At 39.3% G+C, this 26,698-nt stretch overlaps 1 protein-coding gene across 3 annotated transcripts in view; it reads right to left on the bottom strand.

The window, feature by feature from the left end:
- Positions 1-1,582: 1,582 nt before the first annotated feature.
- Positions 1,583-26,698, bottom strand: part of lnx1 (ligand of numb-protein X 1) — a 105,818-nt gene continuing 80,702 nt past the window's right edge. For all 3 annotated transcript variants that reach the window (XM_018095508.2, XM_031895405.1, XM_004911203.4), the window contains 4 exons: positions 25,832-26,009; positions 20,203-20,440; positions 3,793-3,951; positions 1,583-2,659 (listed from right to left, as the gene is read on the bottom strand). In XM_018095508.2, the coding sequence (XP_017950997.2) occupies positions 2,524-2,659; positions 3,793-3,951; positions 20,203-20,440; positions 25,832-26,009 (711 nt within the window). In that variant the 3' untranslated portion in view covers positions 1,583-2,523. The remainder of the gene's footprint in view (positions 2,660-3,792; positions 3,952-20,202; positions 20,441-25,831; positions 26,010-26,698) is intronic.

A 26,698-nucleotide genomic window follows, 5' to 3' on the forward strand; every position in this document is an offset into this window, starting at 1 on the left:
TTTAGTGGTTGATAACGCGTTTCACCCAGACATAACTTGGAACTCACACGTCACAATTACAAAACAACTGATGTGTAAGTAACACTGGGGGGTGGAAAGTGACCCACAAAAGACTCGAGAAAGTGTGTGAGGAAGGAGAATATCGAGGCACGTCTCGTGAGCTCTGGGCAAGTGGTAGATAGCGGGGTTACGGCATCTGTAAATATGCAATTGGTCATCTTGTTACCTCTTTGCAAAGAGATTGTGATTGTGTCTGCAATTCGCATCCTTGCACCTTGAGTGTCAGGCAGTGATGTTCAACTTGTGGTGCTGCGCATCTTGTTGCACTAACCAAATGCAGCCAAAAGATTTGGAGGACTTCAGTTTGCCCACCCTTGGTTTATAGGATGCACTGTAGATTTCTTACATGTATAGAAGTCATTATAACATGATACATTAATATACATTTGTACATCATTCTTTACATTAAACACTAAGAACGTAACACTCCCAGTTTAGTAGCACAAATGGCAGAGGTTATGCAGATATGTTCTATGTGGAACTGTGCTGCTTCTCCGTTGGATCTATATTCCGATATGTTTCACAGTAAAATATTAAACATTAGCCTATCACGTTGTATCATCGATTACTATGTGTGTATGGGGTGGCTGTACTGTTTGCACTTGTATAAGTCCTTCACCATATCCAAAGCAAATTGTACTTTATATATAAACTTGTATTCTGAGTAAAAGGCTGTGTTATCCTACCCTGAAATGGGGTGGGCTGTAGGCAGTAGCTTAGCTGTTAGTAAACACAGCACCTAGGTCTCTCCTAATGGCATTCAGGCCCGGACTGGCCTGAACTCTGTGGGGCTGCTGTAAGGTGCCATAGACAGTCACTATTGACGGGGCTGTTAGGGCCTCTGTGTACCTGAAGTGCCAGGGCCTATTCTGACTCAGTCTGGACCCGACAATATTCTTTTGACTTTTAAACAATTGTGCTGAAAGCCCACTCAGTCACAATAGCCGTAGTATAGCTGCTTTTGATGCAAGATCCCATCAGTGACCTGAGGAATATAATCCCTACAAAGCAGTGTTTCTTAGCAGGGGACACAGCCACAGATTCATTAGATCCATCAAAGTATGTTAATCATGATTGTCTATTGTAGGAAATATTTATTTTATTCAAGGGGGTTCATGGAGACCCACCCTGAACAGCACCTATTTTGGCAAAGAATCCCAGTTATAAATGTGTGTTTCATAAAAGCAGCAGTACATTATTCCAAATAAGTTTGGCCATAAAGTCTTCCATATGTAATAAAGGACACTGAGTTTGCCCAGGAGCAGTAACCCATAGCAACCAATCAGATATTTGGTTTTAAACAGGTGACTAGTAAATTCTACTAGCTGATTGGTTGCTATGGGTTACTGCTTCTGGGCAAACTCAGTGCCTTTTATAACACAACCCCATTTATTTTAAAAGAATTGTAGAAAACAGTATCACTGTACCCCTTGCCTTTTGCTTATACATGAACTTGTTTTGGAAGGGAACACATTATAAATACAGCAAATATACTATTAAAAAATGCTCTAATAAAATGGTCTTGCGAGAATAACTTAAATGTTCATTCAGTCAAACGTCACAAAAATGAAATGAACATGTAGCGCATTATATACAAAGAGGTGCCGCCAAGCACAGAGGCAGTACTTCTGGTGGTGATTTTGGCAGAACGTGGAATTTTATCGCTTGGATCTAGGTGTCGATATAAAGCATTTGGCAAGATGCAGACTTGGTGGCACTGGTGTTTCACACTTCCCTAGTTATGAGCAACTCAAATCTCTTCTCCAGGAAAGAATTCTAGTCATAAAATCGTTGCTACCATGGTGGTGTTGGGAAGCCTGTGAGTTAAAGAAGTAAGCTTTGCACAATTCTAAAAAAATGTCTGATTTCTGTCTTGGGGGGTGGGGGGTGTGTAACCAGCTGGGCAAAACCCCAGGCTGCCTATACTTCCTATTAATCCTTCCTCCGACAGCAAATACTTTTATGCAGAATTTTGCTTAATATTTCAATGGTTCCATTCTCTTCATTCCGTAAACTTACGTTAAACATATCACTAATGTTACAGTCAACGGACCAACGTACACGGTGGCTAATTCAAAGCTATTACAGTTACAGAGCTGCAATTTTGACACAACCAGCATTACTAGCATGTAATATTCACTTGCCAACACTTGGAAGAACCACCGACAGAACGAGTGGACGACAAACTAACATACAAAGCGCATCTAAACAATTCTAGCTCTCGTAATGCAGGTGGAAAAGCAATTTGCCTGTGGTTTCCCGAGACTGTAAGTCCCTTGCATGCACACGGAACACACTGATGTCCATTTATACCCAAGACTGATGAAATATGCAAGTGTTGGGACAGCGTATACCCTTATAAACAAGTGGTAGTTTATCTGGAATGTGTATTACAGGAACACCATTTCTGTAAACGAAACCCTTTGTTAGGGATGGAGGTTTCTGCAGTGTCCTGTTGGCCGCCTACAAGTAGGATCCAGGCCATGACACTATGGTAAGGACAACTCTTCCTCTTATCTCTTTCAGCATCCTCACCAAGGAGTTATAGGGCATCCCTGATGTGCATCTTCCATTCACTTCAAGAAGGATGTCACCACATCTGGGAAGAAATAGAAGATCGTTAAAATACTGTTACAGGTCTTGGAATAGCATTTAGACATTTGGCTTCATTTCTTTTGCCAAAAACCTATGTGTTCATCTTATAAGAAGAGGACGCAACGTTTTTCCCTATTTCGGCCTTCACTTCTTCTTTTGCAGACCTATTTTGGTCCCTTCTGCTGTACTTTATAGCAGTCATACCGTGACCTATATAAGAGCACTTTATCTTGAGGACACCTGTCAGCCTTCTACAGTACAAATGCAGGGGCAACAGGGCTTCTAAAGTAAAGATAATTTGATCAAGTGAGTGACCAAATCAAGCAAAGGTCCTGTCCTTTGATACCACTGTCTCCACTTTCTCTTCCAGTGAGTCCTTCTTAACCCTTGTATTTAAGCCTTTGCAATCAGACCAAATATGAATGTTTAGATGAGTTCATTATATAGGGAACAATGTACCCCCTATTGTAAAATATAAGGCTATTATAAATCTCTAAGGAGTTTCATGACCATATAAAAGCACTTGGCCAAGGACTTTCATTCAGGTTGTGGAACTCTGAGGTGACTTCTAATATCTTCATATTTGACAACAGGGGCTACATTATTTATTATTATCCATAAGTTTCAATGGGGGGTAATTTATTAACTCTGTTGCTGCAGCTAATAAAAAAAAAAATTAAGCCCCACTGAATCATGTGACAAATTACATTATAAGTACCTATTATTACAGATTACATCACTAAGCACAGTTTATAAAGATATAATGTACAGGACATGGCTCATTGCTTGATATGGCTATTCATGGCTCTTGTGTATAATATAGCGATGATGGCACCAGTAGAGGGACTGTCATTAAGAGGTAAGACAAGAGTTGACACGTAAGGTTTAATAAACAAAAACTATATTTGTAAATAATGCAATAGATACAACATAAATGCTTGGAACATGTGGAACAGACATATATATGATATCTACATACTGCATCAAGCTATCAGTGTGTGCTAAGATATCAAATCACTGTATACAATCCTTTTATATATTAGGCACAGTCTGGACACGTAGCAACCATTTCCCAGGGTCAGTACAATTACTAGACCTCTGAACCACAGGTGGATTAATAAATGCTAAATGCATTACCTGAGCCTTCCATCATGATGAGCTGGTGTCCCCTCTAGTATGGATTTAATAAAGAAAGGCTTGATCCTGCTGCAGTCATCGGAACCTCCTACAATGCTGAATCCCAGGCTTCCAGCAGTATTCCTCCTCAGCACCACCTCCCTACAGCTGTACAAATAGCTGCAACACATACAGAAAGGCCGTTAGTTGCTGATTAAACCAAATTGTTGTTTGTGCCAGTTTTTGTCATTCTTCCCAGCACCACTTAGTGGGATCCACATTCACTTGTCACTGTATTATACACATTTTTAATAACCTGTTTTTTTTTTTTTTTTATTTGAAACTAATTATGGAGTGTTGTATTATAATGTTTGTTTTGTATTAATGTGCAAATCCCCTGATTTCACACCTCAGAACTTCTGTCCTTGGGATTGTGTATGTTACAGACAGCACGGGGTGTAGGTGACAAATCTTATTGTGGTTATAGAGTTTACAATTATCTCCACTGAGTTAAGATGGCCATACACGGTAAGATTTGCCCGTTTGGCCTATGCCCACCTTGGGTGGGGGATATTGTGCTAATGCAGTGCTTCATTTCAATGAAGGGGATAGGAAAAGTCGGAGCAAGGGCCACATAAATGAGCGGTCCCTGATCCGACGGAAAATCAAGCCTGTCTGATCAACATCTGCCCAATTTTTGGGCCACATGGAACCTTAGTTGCTAATTGGACCCAACCTTTCTAAGGTCCCTTTTGCCTATAATGTATACACTTTAATTACAGTACTTAATTATTTTAAATACTTTATTTCTTTGGTAAAAGTTTGAAATCCTGCCTTTGTGAAACACTATCGACCATAACAGGAGCAATCAGAGCTCCATGCTGCCTCCAGATTTCTGCATCTCAGACATTAATACTGCAATCCCTTTGCCTGCCTTCCTGCCACAACCCTTTCCCTGCGCTCATTTGTTTGGCCAGAGGTTGCTAGAGGTTATCCCAGAGTTTGATCGGGACTCTTTACACCCCTGAGCAAGGGCTAGGAGAAAGCATGGGAGCAAAACTGTAAGAAATACATACAATGTCAAGCCTATTGGTGTCATTAAAACATTTTATTTTTTCTTTCTGCTCTCTGTACCCAAAGAGTGTATCATTTGGGCTCATTTGGTTGCCTTGTTGTTAGGAAAGCCAGCCACTTAATTAAAGGGGATCTCTAAACTGACGCCTTATCATTCAGTTCTGCTTGTGCAAGCGCCGCTAGTAATTAGTCCACAGTGAACCAAGCAGACTCCTCTGAGGGAGGGTCTGACGCTGACCCATCCACATGTGCTATAAATTAAGAGATATGTCATTTACTACCCATGGCATGAATCTGTTTTCTGGTTGCTGGGTATGGCTGACCCTGACAAACAGAGAGACACTATAGAAAGACAACAACAACAAAAATACAATACAAATAGTCCCAGACTATCTATATTGTAATTGTATTGTTCTTGTAATTGCATTGTAATAAAAAGGCACGATTTACTGGTTACAACTAAAGGCTTTCAACTACGGATGCACCAAATCCACTTTTTCAGATTCGGACGAACCCCCGAATCCGAATCCTAATGAGCATACGCTAATTAGGTTTTGGAAGGGTTAAATGTCCAAAAATGTTCAACTTCCGTGTTTATGTGACAAAAAGTCACCTGATTTTTTGGATTTGGTTTGGCCAGGAGTGTGGATTTGGCCGAATCCCAAACCGAATCCTGGATTTGGTGAATCCCTACATTTAACTGACATAACACCATTATAAACACTTAAAATACAGAATCCCAGCAGTACTGCGACTACCGGCGAGATTTTCCATAGCAGTAACAGCAATGGCTTCTTTATATATTGTACCTTGTAATACAGTGTGTACTCCTGCCATGCAACCCAGGTGGGTGGTGTGATATTAGATAAATGTATTAATTCATTAAGATAACGGCATTTGATATCTACTTACATATTGTACATATAATTATTACAGCATGTGCTCATTTAATACAACCAAAATGAACAACATAATAGCAGGTATGTTCAGTCACTCAGATAACAACCTTTCCTGGATAGTAAAAGTAAAAAACAGTCACATAGAGAAAAATGTCTGCCTGTGGGAATGTATGATAATACAGGTGTAGGCCCCAAAGGTCGAGGCCTAGGGTGGCAGAGATCTGGGGGTGGCATTCCGCCCTCTGGCCCCATCTGAACTGGGGACTGGCGGGATATTTTGACAGCTGTTTGAATCTCTGTCAGGGTGGCTGGGGGGCAAGTGGCCTAGGGGCACACCACCTTTATATTCTGTCCTGGGTAGCGCTTGGTTTCTGTATTATTTTATCATAAAAGCCCATACAAAGACTCTATATGGCACCTAAAATATATTCTGTGAACTGTATAGAGTCATTTTATAGAGAGAAAAAAAGGTTTACTAATAAGGGACTAAGCATTTCGTACTTTGCTTATGGCAGTCATGCTCTATAGCGTTTCCTGTGGCTGGAGGGTGGCCGGGGGCCCTACAGCCAGAGGGCCTGACACTGGATACCACAGATGCAGCAGGTAATCATAACTGAGACTGTAACGCAGTGTAGAAAGATTTCCAATACAAAAACAGGATGCAGGCCGCTGGAAATCCTTGTTTAATTTATTGGTGGGTTTATTGTGCAAGCAAGCATGGGATTTACTATCTATAGGCTGTGTACATGCAATACATATGCATCTTGTTACAGCTCCAAGCCATAACAGGGACCCCCAGCAGCTCAGCCCCTCTGCTCTTAATCAGCAAGTGGCACTTGGAAAAACAAGTTCTCCTGCAACAGCAGATTCCTGCACGCCAGCGCATACGGGGCTTCCAAGAAACAACCCTTTTACAGGGAAGTCGGAATATATTAGGCAATCTGAGGGTTTGCCAAAAGCACCAAGAAAAGCCCTGGGCGTGTGGGCATTACTGACCATTGCAGTATGTCATGTTTACAAATTACATTCTAAATACCTGTAAGTTAGTTATGTTACCATAATGAGTTCATTAGTATTATATGTAAGCACCTTGTATCATTTATAGCAGAACTTTTCAGTCTTTGGGTCCAAGCTCCCCATTAAGGTTTAACATTTGTCAGAACTTCCCGCTTTAGCACAGAACAAGGTTATACGTATAGAAAGGTTTGCTGCCTAGAATAGGCCAATGCACACCCGGCACATGTAACACACCATGGTACGTGCACAAGTGACAAAATGCTTTAATATACTTATTATTATTATTATTAACATTTATTTATAAAGCGCCAACATATTCCGCAGCGCTGTACAATAAGTGGGTTTCATACATTGGACATACAGAGTAACATATAAAGCAATCAATAACCGATACAAGAGGTGAAGAGAGCCCTGCCCAAAAGAGCTTACAATCTACTTAAACCTGTAAACAGCCATACATCTGCATTACAAACAATTGCATAGACTGTACATACCACCAGTGGTCACAGTGCAAATGTGTTAAAGCAGATGCATTGTGTTTTTTCATGAGAAACCCCAAAATTTTGGAAAAAATCCCTTTGAGAAAGAAGTTTTTCCGAAACGTTAGAGTTTCTCACCTTTTTTGCACAAAGTGTCTGTTTTAACATATTTGCCTAACTTTTGGAGCACTAGAAGATTATCTTACCCAGTCTTGAAAGGGACACTAAAAACTACTGTTCAATGCACAAATATGGCAGCTCCCTCATAGAGGAACATTGGGGATTAGAGAGGTAATATAAAAGCATCAGGCACACACTCTTATGGTGAAATACCATGCAAAGGGTAGATAACCCCACACTTTATGCGCGTTCCCCCCCTATTTCTGTCTGTTTATTATACACCTACTTAGACTATGGAGTAGGGACCTCCTTCCTACTGTGTCTCTTACCCATAGCATTTAAGCTCTGCATATTTATAGTTCCATATTTATTGTATTTATTATAATGCTGGTTCTGCCCTTTGTACATTATAAGTTTGTACAGCGCTGCATATCCTTGTAGCGCTTTATTTTTTTTTTAAATTATATTTTTATTGAGTTTTAGTCCTAATACAAATATAGATCCATCTGAGCATATGGTTATATAAAAACATGGTAAGGCAAGAGAAAGGCATGTCAAGTACTATACATCTTTACAGAGGAGTCGAGTATACATTCTCTAGCCTCCTATGCATTCGATTCCTTGTAGCGCTTTATAAATAAAGTTATACATACATAGATACATACACAGTGCAGCACAGGGCAATACATGTGAGGCTGCTGGTAACCTTGTAGCACTATTGTTAGCCTCAGTTCAAATACAACGAAAAACAAACCATTTAGATATGCGCTTACAGCAACACACATTGGAAGGTATTTTTCTATGTCTTTTATTCAATTCATCTACAGACATGTGATCCCTTATCCAGAAAGCTTTAAATTGTATGCATTATCTCCCATTAGGGTTGCCACGTTTGTGGGCTTCTTTCTCCGGGCAGGGTGCGGACGGTGACGCCACAAAGGGGGAGAGGAGTGGGAGGTGGCTTCACTGGGGGGGCGGAGAGACAGGGGCAGATCAGTGATGTCATGGGGGGGGCTATGACGTGGTCAATCTCAGCAAGTCCTGCCGGTTTTCCCAAGTTGAAAAACCAGGCAGGCAGTTTTGACCTGGACAGCCATTTCCACAACCAGGCTGTCTGGGTCAAAACCAAATAGGTGGCAACCCTATTTCTCCCATTGAGTCAATTTTAAGCAAATAATTCTTATTTTTAAAAATAATTTCCCGTTACTCTGTAATAATAAAATAGTATCTTGTAAATGACGGTAACTAAGCTCCAAATTACAGAAAGGTCCCTGGAAAACCCCAGGTGCCAAGCATTCTGGACAATAGATCCTGTACTTTATGTGCTAAATGAACTACCACTGTTCCTAAAACTTTACAGCTGCTCCATATTTATTGTACTTTTATACAGTAGACCCCCCATGAAAATATACCTAAAAGGACAATTAAGGTAAAAAATCTGGAAAGGATACAAGAATGCCGCAATGCCCAATAGTTATAAATTGAAATGCAATAAAAGGGTTTATATTACACAAGTAGTTTTCCAGAACTGTCAGAGAAAAGCCCTCCTTTAAAAAAATGTTTTTGAATGTAATGTATGGTGTATAGTGACACTAAGTGTTCCAGTAATGTGGCCCTTATTGTTTGCTGAATCTCAGGGATTTACAATTAGCCTGTATCATAATGATTCACAGTGGAACCAAAATGGATTTTTTTTATACAAAACTTCGGCCCCCAAATGAGCGAGTCTGAAAGACGGATGAAGAGTTAATGCTCAGGGAAATGGGCTTTCAGTGCATAATGTACATCTTGGCAGGAACACTAAAAAGAATTCCAGATGTGGAATCCTAGGCCTGCAAGGTTGCATAAGTTAACAATCAAGGTCACCAGGCATCAGAGCGAGTCGGTTACATTTGGTGAAAAAAAACCTATGCCTTCCATGGGGGAGGGAGTTTGGCTTAATCCCTATTTCAATTTGCAATAGCAATGAATATTTATTTTATTACTGTTCGTGAGTAATAGGAACCGCAGGATTCATGTTTTCTTTTAATTCTGCATGTATAAAGTCAACATGTTCTTTATTGGGGACTAATGTATACAAAGCCTTGTGACATATACACAGAGACAGATACAGATGTCGGTGGGAGTAATGATGCTAAGGGAAGGAATACAATAAAACTAGAAAAGTAAGTTTGAGAACAAACTTCATGTTGGGTTGAAAAACATGAAGTCACTGAATGGGCTCTGCCCACTTTCTCTAACTTTGGGCCACATTTATATAGTAAAAACCACTGTGCAAACTATGGGGACCCTGGTTTTAATAGTGTCTGAATGGCAGCAACTTAAATTTCCCCACTGAAAGTCAACGAGTGACATCTGATTGGCGGTTGGTGGCTCCACCCCCTTTTTCTAACCTGGAACTGCAGTTACCCAGTGACTAACTCTGCAAATTTTGGGGACTCAGGCATAAAAATTGTGAGACTGACAGAATTTTACACTTCACCATTGAAATTAAATAGGTGAAATGTGATTGGCTGTTGGTGGCTCAGCCCACTTTTTTCTAACTTAGAACGGCAAATACCCAGTGACAAACTCTGGAAAGTTTAACAACCCTGGAATTAATATTTAAATAATGGCATCAGTTTAAATGTAAACCAATGAAATCTAATGGCTGGAAATGGATTGGCTGTTGGTGGCTCCTCCCACTTGTTCTAACCCTGAATATGTAGTCACCCAGTGACTGACTGTGCAAAGTTTGGGAACCCTGGCATCAAACCAATAAAAATCAATAGGTGAAATTTGATTGGCTGTTGGTGGCTCCGCCCACGTTTCAAAACAAAAACTGCAGTCCCCTAGTGACCAAGTGTAAAAAGTTTGGGGACCCCGACCTTATTACTGTGAGAATGGCAGCAGGTAGGATTTCCTTCAAATCAATAGATAAAATATGATTAGCTGTTCACAGCTCCGCCCACTTTTGGGCATCCAGCAATCATCATATTTTCATTCAGGCTGACCCCATGACTGTGTGATTCAAGTTTGGGGAGTGTCGCCTCAAAGCTGTAAGATTGGCAGCAGTTTCAATTTCCCCATTAAAGTCAATGGGTGAAACTTGATTGGCTGTTGTTGGCCCTTCCCACTTTGGGGGTCATCCAACAAATCTTGCTGTTTCATTCGGGGTGACCCCATGATTATGTTATTCAAGTTTGGGGGGTGTAGCTTCAAAGCTGTTAGAAAAACTTCCCTGTCAAAGTCAATGGGAAAATTGGGGGTTCGGAGCGGCGCCACAAAAAGACGGGGGGCGGGATTGCTTAGAAAAGCACAAGCAACCTGCTCCGCTATAGGGTGAAGAAGTGTGAGGAGCTTGGGTGCTGTACCCCTAAAACTGTAGGAGGAGTAGCGTTTAGAAAATGGGGGAGCTAAGAAGAAGAAGCGGAAGAATAAGCCAAAGTGGAAGAACAGTCTGTGGGGTTTTCAACCCAACACAATAATCAGCATCTATACTATCTCTACCCGATCTATTATTTGTAAGCATTCTGGGTTGGCAGCATTGCCCTGCAACTCCCATCAGCACCAACAACCATTCGATTGCAGCAGAGACCCATTTCTTGCGACTATAATTGTGGCTGCAGTTGGAAATGAGCCCTATAATGTTCCCCATGGAAATCACTGGCTCATGGGACTGTTCTACCAAACAAGATTTCTTTTTAACCAACCAATTTTAAAGGGGTGGTTTCCCTATAAGTTAACTTTGTGTAAAGGTTTTTTTTGTTAAACAATAGCCTAGCAATTTTGCAATTGGTCTTATATATTTATAGTTTCTAAATTATTTGCCTTCCTTTTCTGACTCTTTCCATCTTCCAAATGGGGGTCACTGACCCCGGCAGCCAAAAACTATTGCTCTGTGGGGCTACAATTTTATTGCTATATTTTACTTTTCATTCCTTATTTTTCTATTCTGGGTATTTCCTATTTCATACTTCTGTCCTTGCTCATAGCACTGCCTGGTTGCTAGGCTAATCAAGACCCTAGCAATCAGATTCCTGCTTAAATACCAAGCTGGAGAGCTGCTGAACAAAAAGCTAAATAACTGAAAAACCATAAAAATGAAGACCAACTGCAAATATCAAAGTCTACATCATACTAAAGAATAATTTAAAGGTAAACTAAATTTCTAAATTCAAATTTTTCTTCTTTTCTTTCATATTTGTGAAAATCACATCTCAGACTGACGCCTACGGAAGCTCGCTGGATTTTAGTTGCTGAATTCTATCATTCGAACTTTCTAGACTTTTTCAAAACCTGAAGTATGAAAAACCTTGAATTTAAAACTATTTAGATTGTGAGTTGTGGCCTTAAATTTTCTCAAATTGCAGCAAAAACTAGAATTTAAATTGTAATCAATACATGAAGTCTAATTGTGATGTTCAACCACTGACCAGGCATTAATGGGGATTATTTTTAACTTCACAATTGTACATTTATTTATAAATATTACAGTTTTTAATGTTCCCCATGAAGTAATAACATTGTGAAAGACATAAAATATCGCATATATAGATATTGTTAGTATGAACCCAGTAGGCCTTGCCTTAAACACATGGAAAAACATGATGGACTCGCCAATGGCTCCTGTTATTCCCATAGCCTGAGTTTGATAATAAACCTGCTCATATTTGGTAGGGAATCTACTTAAGCTCTTCTGCACTGAGATATATGACTGGAACTTTCAAAACAGCTGCAGGTATATGTAGCCAGACATACATCACTGCAAATAACATTAAACCAGAAAACAACACACAGGCCTAGCATGGAAAAGAAGCAGATGTGTGTTATGCACAAAGCATGAGCGGGGCTGGATTAACTGTGCGGCTAATGGAACCGTGGCTCCAGACACACTACAAAAAGTAGAAAGGTGGTCTGCTCTTTGTCACACCATTCCAGAGGTTCTCTTAGCAACCAGACGCAATTATATGTGAAAAAGTTCCTACTTTATGAAGTTTCTATTTAATAAAGATCAGAACAATAGTTTTGTGGAACAGTTATGTTAAGGTTACTGCTTATGGGTCGCTCCTTCACCTACATCCAGCCACATATATTGCATAATGGTTGTATCTGACAACCTCTGGTGAAGTGTGCAAACGTGATTCCACATGGTTTTTGAGTAATGGTTTCTTTTGTGCCACTCTCCTATACAGTTATTATGGGATTTTTGATCCATGCCTGCACAGTGGTTTTAGCAGGAAAAGGAAGAGTGAATGGTATAAAATCCAGGGAATTATTGCAAGAGAACTTCTTGCATTTAGATTAAAAAAACGCAACACTGGGGTAGGATGATCTTCCTGCAGATAATCCCAAACACAAGGCCAAATTTAAATTGCAGTGACCTAAAAACTAAATGGAGAATGTCCTAAAAAGGCCCACGTAAAGCCTTTATTGCCATCTAATGAAAGCCTGTGTGGCACTATTTGAATATTGAGGTATATAAGCATCATCCGACTAATCTAAAACAAATAGAGCAAATTAATAGGCCCAAATCACTCCTGTGTGAGATGCTTTAGGTGTATCTTGACACAGCCTGCAGTGGAAACTCTAGAACAGTGATCCCTAACCAGTGGCTCAGGAGCAATATGTTGCTCACCAACCCCTTGAATGTTGCTCTCAGTGGCCTCAAAGAAGGTGCTTATTTTTGAATTTCTTGCTTGGAGGAAAGTTCTAGTAGCATAAAAATCAGATGAATTTCCTATTCCTCTGCTTCCTCTAGGCTTCCAGTCCACATAGGGACTACCAAATAGCCAATCATAGCTTATTCGGCACCCCTAGGTACATTTTTCATGCTTGTGTTGCTCCCCAACTCCTTACAATTGAATGTGACTAGAATTACTGCCACATCCAGGGTGGCAGCAGCTCAAGGTTCCCCTAAATCAGTAGGCGCCCTCGCTTGCAGTTCATTGGAAAAGACTGGACATTTGCATTTGCATAAATACGAGCAAGTGCAAGGAGCATGTTAAGACACAGTGAATGTCATTAATACTCAAAATAAAAAAGTATTTGGCAGCTTTTTGTATAGTGTCCCCCAAACCATGGCAAGGTAACAGAAGGCTAAAGCCAAATATAGATCAGCCATAGGCAGCAAAGCTCCATCATCATCACAAAAGTACATTATTTTTCCCAGGGATAGGCTTGATCATTGTAGGAACAACAGCCTGGGCATCACTGAAATAAATGGTATAAATATCATATCAATATTTGCACTCAATAATAATACGTGATCTAGTATCACTTATGGCATTTTCTAACTTGGGGGCACATCTCAGTTGGGGGACCCCCGGCAAACAGTCTTTCAGCTCTGCCCTATCCTGCTCAGGGAAAGTATTGGTGATCATAGTGCCCCCTGCGCCATGGCACAAAGTGTTATATTGTTGGTTTTTTTCATTTTATTGCGGATAAGAGTCAGATGAGAGTTCTATGTTACCAAGCACTTGTAATAAACTGCAATCTGAAGGCTGTTGAAAAGGGGAAGTTGGAAGTATTTACATCCTGAAAAGGAATCTACATCTCCCTGGTGCTTTCTGCCCTTGCAAGTGATACTGTAATAACATCCAATATGAATTCCTAACATGGAAGATTCATTGCAAAATAAAGAATAAAGTGAGAACGACTGCATTTCCTTGTCTCAAATGACCACATTTGAAAATCTGTATTAATGTCTGCAATTTGCTGGCAGGAAGAACAAACCTAGGAAACAGGACACTGCTTACCTCATGTTGGGTGAAACTGCTGTGTATGCAAAGGGAACCGTAGCTGAGAATAGAAGAGAAACAATAACTAAAGCTTTCCTCCCACTTGCATTGCCCTGCAGAACTCCATCGAGTCAAGCATTGCATGGATTCTCTACTTCTTTAACAAAGGAACTGCTTATTAAATGATTTTTTCATTATGTACATGGATTGTAATGCCTTTAAGCCTATGTACATGTTAACTTGAATGCATCTAACTGTAATGTATATTACGATAATGCAGGCAAGCGACTATACTTGCATAACAGGTTTAAACACATGTCCAAAATAGATTATGCACTACCTTTCCATAAATGTTCAGTTTCTGGGATTTAAAACAAAAGAGTCAGAATAGGAAGATCAGTCCAAAATTGAGCCCAAGGCTTCCACAAATAGTCTACAAATGATCTGCCCAGATGACTTCTAGAATAAGAATTTCCCAAACAAGATCCAATGCATTCTTATTTAACAATGCAGTTCCCCAGTAAGTTTTGGAAGCCTCAGCTAAATATCCGGTATCTTGAAGCATGTTCTAATTATGCACCAAAACACTGACACAGCCATATTAGAAAATGTGTGATTTAATGTTTTTCGTTCTGTGAGTGTACTTGTCTATTCTATTCTGAGATGGGTGTGAGATTATAATATATGTGTAGTTTCTTCTATTCAGCATTATTCTAATACACAAGACAAGAGCCATAAATATTCTGTAAATTATATAGTGAATAATGTACCCCCCTATTGTAAAATATAAGGATATTTAGAAGTCACCAAGGAGAGTCATGGAACTTCAAGATGACTTCTAATATTTTTCAACAGGGGTACATTAGTGAGCCAGGTGACAGAAGTGACATCACTATTATAACAAATGGAATCATTATATCATTTACAGAATATTCACAGCTCGTGTGTATTATTTTCCTTATAAACAGTGCTCAGTGAAGTATAACTGGTGTCAGTAAAATATGAGGATATTAAAAGTCACCTTGGAGTTCCATGACCTTTATTAAAGCACTTAGCCTTTAGCCTTGTACAGGTATGGGACCTGCTATCCAGAATGCTTGGGATCTGGGCCGCCCATAATTTACCAAAGAATAATTTAAACATTAAACAAACCCCGTAGAAATGTTTTATCACCAATATGGATTTAAGAGTTACCATCAAGTACAAGGCACTGTTTTATTAATATAAAAAAAAAGGAAATACTTTTTAAAATTTTGAATTATTTGATTAAAATGGACTGTATGAAAGATGAACTTTCTGTAATTTGGAGATGGCCGTTCTGTAATTTCTCGGTTTCCGGATAACTTTATCCTTTATAGGGTAATAGACCTTTTCTGTGACTGATAACAGTCTTACATTTTACAATGTACACTATTTACTGTTTAATGTTTAATGTAACTATAATCGTATCCACTCCTCAGATACTCTACATACAATAACAGATCTAGATATCCTCTAAAATGCTTGACACTTCACATGCATCGGGAGACCTCAAGGTCCTTGTCTGGCAGAAGCACCACATCAAGTTGGCTCTCACCCCCCAAACCTTTGGGAATAATTCTATCTTTGTGCATAGCTAATGAAGCTGCTTTGAGTAAGCCCAGCTGGGCCCTTTCTACTCCTGGGGTCAATGAGAGGGTTCAGTGTTATTGTTGTTCTTCCAAACTATGGCCTGGCGGCCCTAGCGGTCAGCTGACATAAATCATATAAACATGTCAAAAACAGCAGCAATCAAAAAGTAAAAAAAAAAAAGACTAACTGCAAGTCTTTACATTATACTGATTTTTATACTTGATTTGAAGTTGACGCATCCCTTAACTGGTGCAAACATAAATAACTATTCTACAGTCTGGTTCAGTAGTTCAGGAGAGACGGGGAAACTGCTTCAATGGATGTTTAAAAGTAATAGATTTTTTTCAGCAATGGAAACAGTTATGACAGCTCCCACACTTACTAACACAGACCAATAAGCAGATAACCTTTCTTAGTGTAACTTATGTCTATATGGCTTACTGAACATTTATAGGAAAATAAAAAGAAATTAAACCCAGCTCATAAACAGCTTACATTTTCCCTTTAATATGAAAAGCTTCTTTTTTTTATAACACCCCTCAACATTTTTCATGGTGTTGGTCCCACAAATTTACAGGAATTCCCTCCAGTCCCTTGAAAGTGTAAAATGGATGTTTGATTGTAAAATATATTATTTTCTGTACACATGACAGATTTATGTACTGAAAGGCTTCCAGGTGGATCAACTGGAAGAGAAAATAATGAAAACCATCCTGTGGAATAAATAGGGATCATTCGGCAATAGCCATTAGATTATATGGCTTGGTGACAGAAAGCTGGATCAGCCATTCTCAGTCGCCGAAACCCCTAGAAAAGCTCAGGGGCCAATACTCACTTAGCTCTCTTAATAAATCAGACTAGATTTCTGCTGCATGTATTTTATTTGTTTGACTCTCCAATATATACAGCTGTGTGGAATATTACCAAATCATTTTCTTAAACAAGTACAAGTATGGGATCTATTATACAGAATGCTTGGGACCTGGGGTCTTCCGGACAGTGGGGTCATTCCATAATTTGAATATATAAAAATGAAATAAACCCAATAGGGTTGTTTGCCACTAATAAGGATTAATTCTATCTTAGTTGGGATCAAGTACAATGTACCGTTTTATTATTACAAAGAAAAAGAAATTCGTATTTAAAAATTAGAATTATTTAATTCTGAGATTTCTGGATAACAGGTTTCCAGATAAGAGATTCCATACCTGTCTTTATATAATATTAAGGTCCCATTTTTAATGTAGTATTTAAAAGTGATATTTATGTTTTTAAATAACATTTGTTATTAATCTGATATTTAAATGTAATATTTAACATAAATATTTATTTCAGAATATTTAAAATGATCAAGGACCACTGGAGAATGGAAGATACTGTCTGATGTTACCATAGACTACAGCGCTGCAGAATGTTGATAATAATAGTTAAATTAGTATGACTGGTAACATCCAGCCTGTGGACCTCCAGTTCCTCTGCGGTGCCCAATTGTATGAGCAAGCTGAAAACAAATCCACCACTGCACCCATTTCTTTATGGCAGGTAAGTGGAAGTGTAATTCTAAATTCATTTATTCGGAGTCTGATAGAGAAAGTTTATTTTTATAGTTTTGCTCTTTCATAGAGATTCAGAAGGTAGGGTCTGATTTACGCATACACAGCTGTTTCCTGTAAATTACTAAAAAACACATAAAGGGGTTTAAAAACCTAAAGTTTCTTAGAACACAACAATTTCTTTACTGGAAGTTATGCTGAACATCTGGGCCAAGTCAGACAATAATATTCCAATCATTGCTCAGCTGGAATCCTGGGAATACTCTGTGCAGTTAGCAATGGCTGCCGTACAAATAACAGAGATAATGCACGTACATGTGTTTGGTATATTTGTATTACCTGTACTGGAAGGTTCTGGAAGGGTTGTATCTAGTAAAATAGAAGAGCTTTGACACATACAGCTGCTTAGTGTTTTGATCACTAACAGGGTTCAATAAGCAGAGAATCGTGCATTCCCCTGACTGGCAGCTGGTTTGCTTTCCCCTTGGGGTGGGTTATGCAATTATTTAACTTGACCATGTCCCTATATTAATAGCTGAACATGTGAGATTGTCACTTCACCTTCCTTGTTTGTTTTCCCTTATGTAGAAATAGGGGCATATGTATTATAGTGTGTAAGTCAACATCACTGGTGATGTTTCCCATAGTAATTAGCAATTTAATTTAAACAGTCACCTATAAGTTAGAAAGCAAAAGCAAAGATCTGATTGGTTGCTATGGGAAAAATCACCAGTGACATTGGCTTACACACTATAATAAATAAAAGTGAAAGAAGAATATTAGCCACCCCCTTAGATTCTATGAAGGTGTTGGGAAACCACTATGGCCCAGGGCCTAAGCAATCAAATAACAAGAGTTGCCCATGCAGAATTGTTGACTAAGGATTACATTTACAGCCAATGGTCCAATGAAGATTCCCACAAAGCCAAGTCAATAAGAATTTCCACCTGGTCCAACATTAATCATTGGTTCTGCGGCCAAGATCTGCCTAGGTATGGGGAAAGGTGCTAGTTAAGGTGTATTGGTTCCTTTTAAGGCTAACATAAAGATGGGCTAAGTAGAAGACAATAATAAACTGGCAAAAAATGAAAACAAGCCACGTTTTTGTTGAATTTCATATAAGAGACAAAGTGGAAGTGAGAATTTTAATTTTTCTGCAAATATTAGAACATGTAAAGCTTCTGTCTCTGGTGCGGTATTAGGTGCAAAATGTGTGTCTGTATAAACACCATGCAAGAATGAGTTGTGTACAGGGCCGGATTTAACTTCGCGGCGCCCCGAGGCCGCCCCCCCCAGGAGTGCGCATGCGCAATCGCGCGGCGCCCTCTCCCCCTGAGTGCGCATGCGCGATCAATGCGCATGCGCAATCGCACATTTAAACTCCCATACGGAGCAGTGGGGAGAGGTCCCGACTGCTCCACATGGGAGCAAAATTTTAAAATTCTGTTGCGGCGGGGCGGCATGCCGCCCCTAAACTTGTGCCGCCCTAGGCACGGGCCTTCGTGGCCTGGTTGTGTAATGCTTCTTTATAGCTTGACCTTAATGCTGTTGCGCCCACCCTGCCCGTGAAAGTGTGTAAATGTGATAGGGACCTTGGATTGTAAGCTCCTCTGGGACAGGCACTGATGTGAATGATATACAATCTCTATAAAGCACTGTGGAAATGTGTTGGCACTGCGGAATATGTCAGTACTATATAAATAGAAAATAATAATAACTTACAGGCATCCTTAACATGCGATCTACGCTGGAAACAACAACTCTTAATAAGAAACATTCTATAGGAATATTTGTTCTAATAGATAGTTAACGTAAAACAAAGAAAAGAAAAAGAATTACATTTGTCAATTTGTTAATTAATTGACGTGTCTGCCATGATGGTGCCATGTAAAAGGTGCCCAGTTGATAATGGGTCACTAACACCCCATTGTGACATTTATATTGATGTGAATGCCAACAAAGGCATGTAAAATGCTCAACTGTGAATAAGAACACCCAACAGATTGCTATGATGTTTGCTCTTTGCTCCTTGCCCACAGTTTACCAATAGATTTCTACTATCCTAATGCTGAATTCTTGGCTGAATGTCTGGCTAATATTCACTAACTTTTGGTGTAAATATCAGTAAACACTGCATCATTTAATAATACTGCTATGAGAAAACTGTTAAAAAGTGGGCCGCAAATTGCATTATATCAATATTATATAGGGTTTTAATAAAGATAATGTATATTAAAGGACCACCATTTCCTTATATTCTCTTGCAGAACTGTAGTTACTGCAGGGCAGGGCTATACTGGGGTATACCCAGGGCTTGCCAGATATGGAACTTATGGTGCCTATTACAGTGCCACTTATCCATGACTTTATGGCAATCTGGGTAAATAAGATATTTTACTTGATAAGGATTCTTGATTCATTTGCTAGAAATCAGTTTCTGAAGAAGAAATAGGAAATAATTTTTAAAAATTAGAATTATTTGCTTATAATGGAGTTTATGGGAGATGGCCTTTCCATAATCCGGAACTTTCTGGATAATGGGTATCCGTATAGGGGATCCAATACCTGTATATATATATATGCTGCATCTATTTTACTGCAGGGGGAATAATGGGGAAATCTTACACACATCCTGCACCGCTGCTAAACAATGGCAAATATGTTCAGTCTGCGTCCTAACGCTTGCTGCCTATCGAGCTAAATATCAGATCACAGAAAATAGCAGGGATTTCAAGAAATTTACATTAAGCATCATAAATATCTACATCCTGTGCAATGTGCACCGACTCAAATAGGAAAGAAAAACATACGCTCATGCAGAGCTCTTTCAGCCAAATCTGGCTTTAATTAGGACACATGACTGTAGTGAATAATAAGCCCAAAGGAGTGAGCAGCCCAAGAAATATAAATCTTTCCGCCCACTCCCCTGTAGAAGAAAGGATATGAGATCTGAACTTACTGAGGCAAATTTAACCACATGACCCAGACCGGTGACCATTCTCTGTTCTGTTCGGAGCCATTCTGGAGGTAGTCCATGTATAGGGCATTGTTGAGGTTGTCCTCTTCAGGTTCATATTCTTTTATTTCCAGGGCTTTTAAAACCACAGAGGAGGAGGAAGAGTTCTTTAACAAGGACACAGCCTCACTGCGACTTACTCCTGTTAGGTTAATGCCATTGACATTTAGCAATATGTCGCCTGTGGACAAAATTACCAAAAACAAATGTGTCATTATGTGCTCCATATTGACTCTGGGACTTTGTGTGTCCAGTGGTTTATTGGAGTGCTCACTCACCCTAACCCTGAGTGGGTCTCAGTGCAGTAACCCATAGCAATCAACCAGAGATTTGCCTCTTAGCAGCAAACTGATCAAAGCAAATTGCTGGCTGGTTAGTATGAGTAACTGCACCTGGGCAAATTGTTAGTAAATGAGCCTCAGTCCTGCAACATATTTAATTTGACAACCGCATTAGATCATGTATTTTACATGTTAATATCAGCTCTGCGTTCACATTGGGTATTGTATTTCATTGCATCTGCACATCCTATTCCATCCCATTGCACTGTATATTGCATGAAGGGAGTGTGGCTATTATTGGACTTTTCCCTCTGTCAGGCTTAATCCGGATATTGCTTTACATGAATTGGTTTTTAACCTAGTTATGAACTGCTCAACAGATTTTTTTAGACTTACTTGATTTATGCACAGCACTTTGTACAGATTAACTGGGGACTTATTCCTTTATTTAGATTCTAACCAGCCACTCGTTTTAGGTACAGTATATTCAGTAAAAATGTTTGTATTTTAATATATTGTTCTATATGGCATATAGAGTGGGAAATGTTATTGTATATTGTGGAGTATAGTCTTGGTTATAGTGGAACTTCTCATTGTTGCAGGGCCTATTAATAGTAATTGTGTTTAGCTTTTACAGACACTGACCGACACTATCGTATAGTGATTTCTACAGGACCCTCCCTATATATCCTCAGTTAACAAGGCTCCAACACAATTCCGCTTAGTGTATAACTAAAATTGAGGTTATTTTTGCCAAATGTGTGTGTCCTTCAATTCAAAGGAGTTGTTCACTGTAAAAGTTTTAGTATGATGTAGTGATATCCTGAGACAATTTGCAATTGGTCTTCATTTTTTCAAGTTTAGCATCTCTCCAGATTGGAATTTCAGCAGCTATTTAGGGTCTTGTTTACTTTAGTAACCTGACTGTCGGCTGAACGAAAGACTGGAACATGAATAGAAGGGGGACTGAATAGAATTATTCAGATTTATTATAGACAATAAATGAAAAATAACAATAATAATAAAATTTTAAGCTCACAGATCATTAGTTTTTTTAGCTGCCAGGGTCATCCCCCATTTGAAACCTGGAAACATGTAGCAGAGGAAGGCAAATAATTTTAAAACTATACAAAATAAACAATGAAGACCAATTGCAAAGTTGTTAGGAATAGGATATTCTATAACATACTAAAAGTTACTTTATACAGTGACCTGATTAAAAGGGTAGTTCACTTTGTCATTGTGTTTGTACGTTTATGTATCATACGACAGAGACATTACTTACATTGCCAACTTAAGGACATGCATGACTAAATTAAAAAGCAATGGACCAAGGACAGACCCCTGAGTTACTTCAGGAACACCATTGATTCAACTTGAAAATGTTTCTATTTATCACTCTTTGTATTGTAACTTTCAGCCAGTTCTTTATTCTAAGTATATATAGTATGTTTGAGGCAAATATTCCTTCATTTAATCAGTAACCTTATGTGTGGTACTGTATCAAATGCTTTATCAAATACTGTATCAAACTTAGCAAGCAATCACATCCACTGCAACCTCAATGTCTAGGTTTCTGGTCACATCCTTACAGAAGGCAATTAACTTTGTATGTCATGATCCGCTGAGTATAAAATTATAATGGCACAAACTGATAGTGTTGGGATTTTAATGTATTTCAGTATGTTATCCCTTATTACCCCAACCCTTTCCTACCACTGCACCATGCTTGTGCATGCACAATACAATAATATTTTGGACTTTGCAATACTGTGTGTGTGCAAGTCTAACACACAAGAGAACCCTGGGAATGAAGAACAAGATGGTTGTGTGAGCCAATGTGATTTTATTCCCCAGAGGGGGGCACTGGCCTGGAGGAGAAAGATAGAGATTTAATGCACAGACCCTAAAAAATTGGTCTGGTGTCTTAGCCTTTCCTTGTCCTTTGATAGCATTCTATTTAGTCATTCTAATAGCTCCAGGCATTTTTGTGGACTTATTTATGTTTAGCATAAAGAGGTTTCATTTCAAGACTAAATCATTATCTCCCTGATAACCTGGGGGTACTTTTCAGTTTTGCCCTTGGCCTCTTCCTTTCCTTCCAGTCTGGATCTGTTCTTTGTGTATTGCTGCTGCCAAACAAAAAGAATTAAAACCTAGCATAACAAAGTGTTTCTCTTGTGATTACTAAGTATGGATTTCAAAATTCAGTGCATGTCAACACACAATTAGCACTCTGCAAATGGGAATATCACTGTAATTACAGTAGGGGAACAGCTATTTAACTACTTAAGGAAATCTTGCTGCATAATTCAGATGTCATACCTACACTGTTTAAAGGTCATTCCAATTTACATGCAGTGAATCTATATTAGAATTTAAAAAATTATATAAATAATTGTAAGTTCTTAGCCAAAAGATATACATGTTTATCTTAACTATTATGTTTCAGTTGCATTTAGTGAATCCCTGTGCATGTTTTACTCTGCTCCCCTAACTGTAAAGCTCCAGGTTCAGTACCCTTGAGACACTATAAAAATACATAAATGCACATCTGGACGGCTGCACATAACCCTTGAGGAGGGCAAGAACCTTTATTACTTTACCAGTAGAGGTCAGTACCTTATTATTCCTTGCACTCTATTGGGATGTAGTTGCCTGGAAGGGGGCCCAGTTACAGTACAAAACACCAGCACACTTAAGGGGACATAAATGCTCAAGAGAACCCCCCAAAACTGCGATATTTACTGAATGCATGCTAGTACTGATTAAAAACATTTTACCTCAATTCCTAAACCTAATTTGAAGGTTTACACAGTTTTGTTTCCCAAAGAAAAATAGGCAGATCTGTGTCCTTGGAATCATATTGCTAAGAAGTCCCTATTAAATTCACTGACAATATCTTAAAATAAAGACATTTACTGTTAGGGATAGATCTACATTTTCCAGTGCTGATTGCAGCCTAAATCAGATATGTCATCTCTCCCAGATTTCCAGGGAATTACCTAGCTTTGGACCCCAAGTCCACTTCTGAATTGGGATAGGAGCATTTTTATGGGAATGGGCACACAGAAAGGAAAGCCCTGGAGATATAAGCGCAGGGGCTGCATGACAAGGGATCCGAATAACCAGCAGCCAGATTACACTGGTTTATGTTTAGAGATTGGCAGAACCAGGTGCAACTGTGATTAGGTGAGAAGGAAAGAGTTAAGGCAGGAGAAGGCTGGCCTGGGGAGGGGCGGAGAAAGAGAGGGATGTGATGTCAGAAAAGCACTCACTTCCTTATCTTCTGAGCAGGTAGAAACATCCCACCCACCCTCCCTCTTTTTGCATATTTTGAGAAATGTCAGGAGTTTCTCTTCTTTTGGTTTTCATATTATCTATTAATAACTGAATGTGGAATTTTACCTGAATGCATTTTTATATTGTGCTTTCTGTATCTTTATATGGTATAAACTTGAGAGTCAGCTTTGTGTTTAATTCATGTTAACGATTTCTTGATCCAGGGAATGTTTCCGATCGCCCAGGGGGTCAGGAAGGAATTTTTTCCCTCTTGAGGCATAATTGGCACTAGCTTCAGGTTGGGTTTTTTGCCTTCCTCTGGATCAAAATAGTGGTTATATGATAATATATTTTAAGTTTTATTTGTCACAGCAGCGGTAGGACCTTGCCAGAGTACTGCACAGGTCATTTTAGCAGAGGGAGAAAGGAGGTTCTCTCCTGTGACTGCACGGTGGATTGATAGATACAGACGCTACTACTGCTTGTGCTAGGTGACAGCCTGCTTGGATTTCCTATCATCGAGACACTGCAGATCCAGGACCGGCAGCAGGGCTGCTGAACTTCTCTCATGGTTGGTAATGCAGCTCCTGCTGGTAGCAGAGTTTGGGGCCATCCTCTCTGTAGGTAGAGGCAGTCTAATACTCATTCAAGTCTTCAGCGAGGAACAGCAGAGCATAGTAGCGACCTCTTATGGAATTATGGCTTTAGAATATTGCCTTGGGTTAGGCTGGCAAGGTCCTATTTATTTGATAAAATGTGAATAAATGCTGTGGCCATTTTCTCCACCTCTGTCTCCTGGTGTTTCATTGAGATATGTAACAAGGGGGTTCAGTGGGGTGCCTCAAGGCGAAGGGTCAATTGAGGAGTCCCCTTGTCAAGTATTCAGCACTTACAAGTGCCACAGAAACCCTGGCTACGCTTAATTGTAAGTTGCCATTTCTGCTCATATGATTGTTCCTTAAACAGAATGATGTGCATTACAGCAGTGTTTAGTAGACGTGCACATGATTCTGTGAGAAGAGATCAAGGTAGGGAGCAGCGTGTAACACAATAGGAAGATGTAAATACATCCAGGCCTGGATGGGCATTCTATGGATTCTGGCAGAGGGGCTGCTGTAAGATGCCAGAGACAGTCACTATATTTTAGACTGGTGAAGGCTGTTTGGGCCCTGTATACATGAAATGCCAGGTCCTATTTTGTACGGCACAGAGGATTTGGTGGGAGATGGGCACACAGCATATGGCATGTAATAATAAATCTTATAAAAGCCAAGGAGAGAGTCTTCCAGACAAGGGAGCCAGCAAGATTTTATTGCACAGCAATAGCTGAATTGAAAACAATGCTGGCCCCAGTGCTCATTTATTTTTTATCTGTGTAGAATTAAAATATATGTTTTTGTACAGCTTTTTTTATGCTACCTTTAAATTCACTTTCTCTTGGCAAAATAAGTGTGACCAGCTATATACTGGGCAATAACATGTCAGTGCCAGCAAAGAGTGGCTGATGTGAACTATCCACGGCCTTTCCAGTAAGTGAAATGAGTGTATCTGCTGTGACAGGGCTGATGAGAGGGAGCAGAGAAGTCCACACTCATTAATACAGTTGTCATGGGAAATGTGATATATGTACATACATGTCCACAGCATGACTCACAACTACTTCAGAATAAATAATCTGCTTGCTACTTTACTTTTATAGCCTACTTTTCTCCCAAATTTTGTTAGCCTAAAATCAGTCATTAAACACATTGATGTTTTGGGCTTTCATACAAAATAAGGGAAAAAGAATTACTAGATCATTTATATAGAGCTAACATAACCCCGCACTTGGGGACTCATACATCAAATATTGCACTGTAGCACAAAACAAATAATGCTTGATCCCAGCTAATTGTAAATTTATAAAAAAAAGATTTGGGCATTTTTAAACCATCTGGGCAATTGCAATAGCAGCACACTACTGATGCTATACATTGATGTTCTCCATTTCATCTAACGATATGTCTTACCTGTTTTTAGCCTGCCGTCTCTCCCAATGACTCCATCAGCATCCACACTGGTCACAAAGATAGGCAGGTCCCATTCCCAGTTGGATGCTCCTCCTGCCACAGTCATTCCCAGAGACTCTGTGTTGTCCTTCGTTATGCTCACCACCTTTTCATGGCACAAAACAGTGCGACTGGCATTCTAAATATAAAAAAAAAATATATGGTATGCTGAACTGCTGTTATTGGGTCATTAGTTTGCACTAATTCTAGCAACCGCTTAGCAAGTATTCATAGTTAACCTGTATGAAAGCAAGCATCTGATGCCTCAAAATGTTTGAAGCTAGTTTTACATTACAGGGATCTTTTGTATTTGGGGAAAGCACCCTAAAATTATAGACAGGCAGAATCTTACTTCTGGGTGGGGTTTACAATCTGAGGTCCCTCTATGGTCAGTTATTTTTACTTTTATGTTTTAGAAGAGAATCGGAATACCAAGCAAGCATGGAAAGAACATGTATGTACATTTTTATTTCTATAGCTGGACTTCTGTACATGAAAATTTTTTATAGTGCGTGGGGAGGAGGGTATGCGACAATGATAGCTTGCCATGGGAAACCTTATAACTATATATTATATAAGCCAGCTGGTCTCTTATTGCAAAGGCTAAGTCTCCCTAAGCCTTCATTATATTCTGCCTATGACCTAAGCGCTGAAAGACAGCAATGCAAAACACTGTGCCACCGTGCTGCTATAGATAGTTGGATGGATAAACAGCTTAATGCATGGTTGACTTTCTTGATAAAGATTTGACTAGGGGGACAGGCAGATACTGGATTTTTGAGGGACAGATGGATGAGTAGATATATATAAGCCTTGGATGCCAGGACA

The sequence above is a fragment of the Xenopus tropicalis genome, chromosome 1, assembly GCF_000004195.4.
Source record: "Xenopus tropicalis strain Nigerian chromosome 1, UCB_Xtro_10.0, whole genome shotgun sequence".
NCBI classification, from domain to species: domain Eukaryota; kingdom Metazoa; phylum Chordata; class Amphibia; order Anura; family Pipidae; genus Xenopus; species Xenopus tropicalis.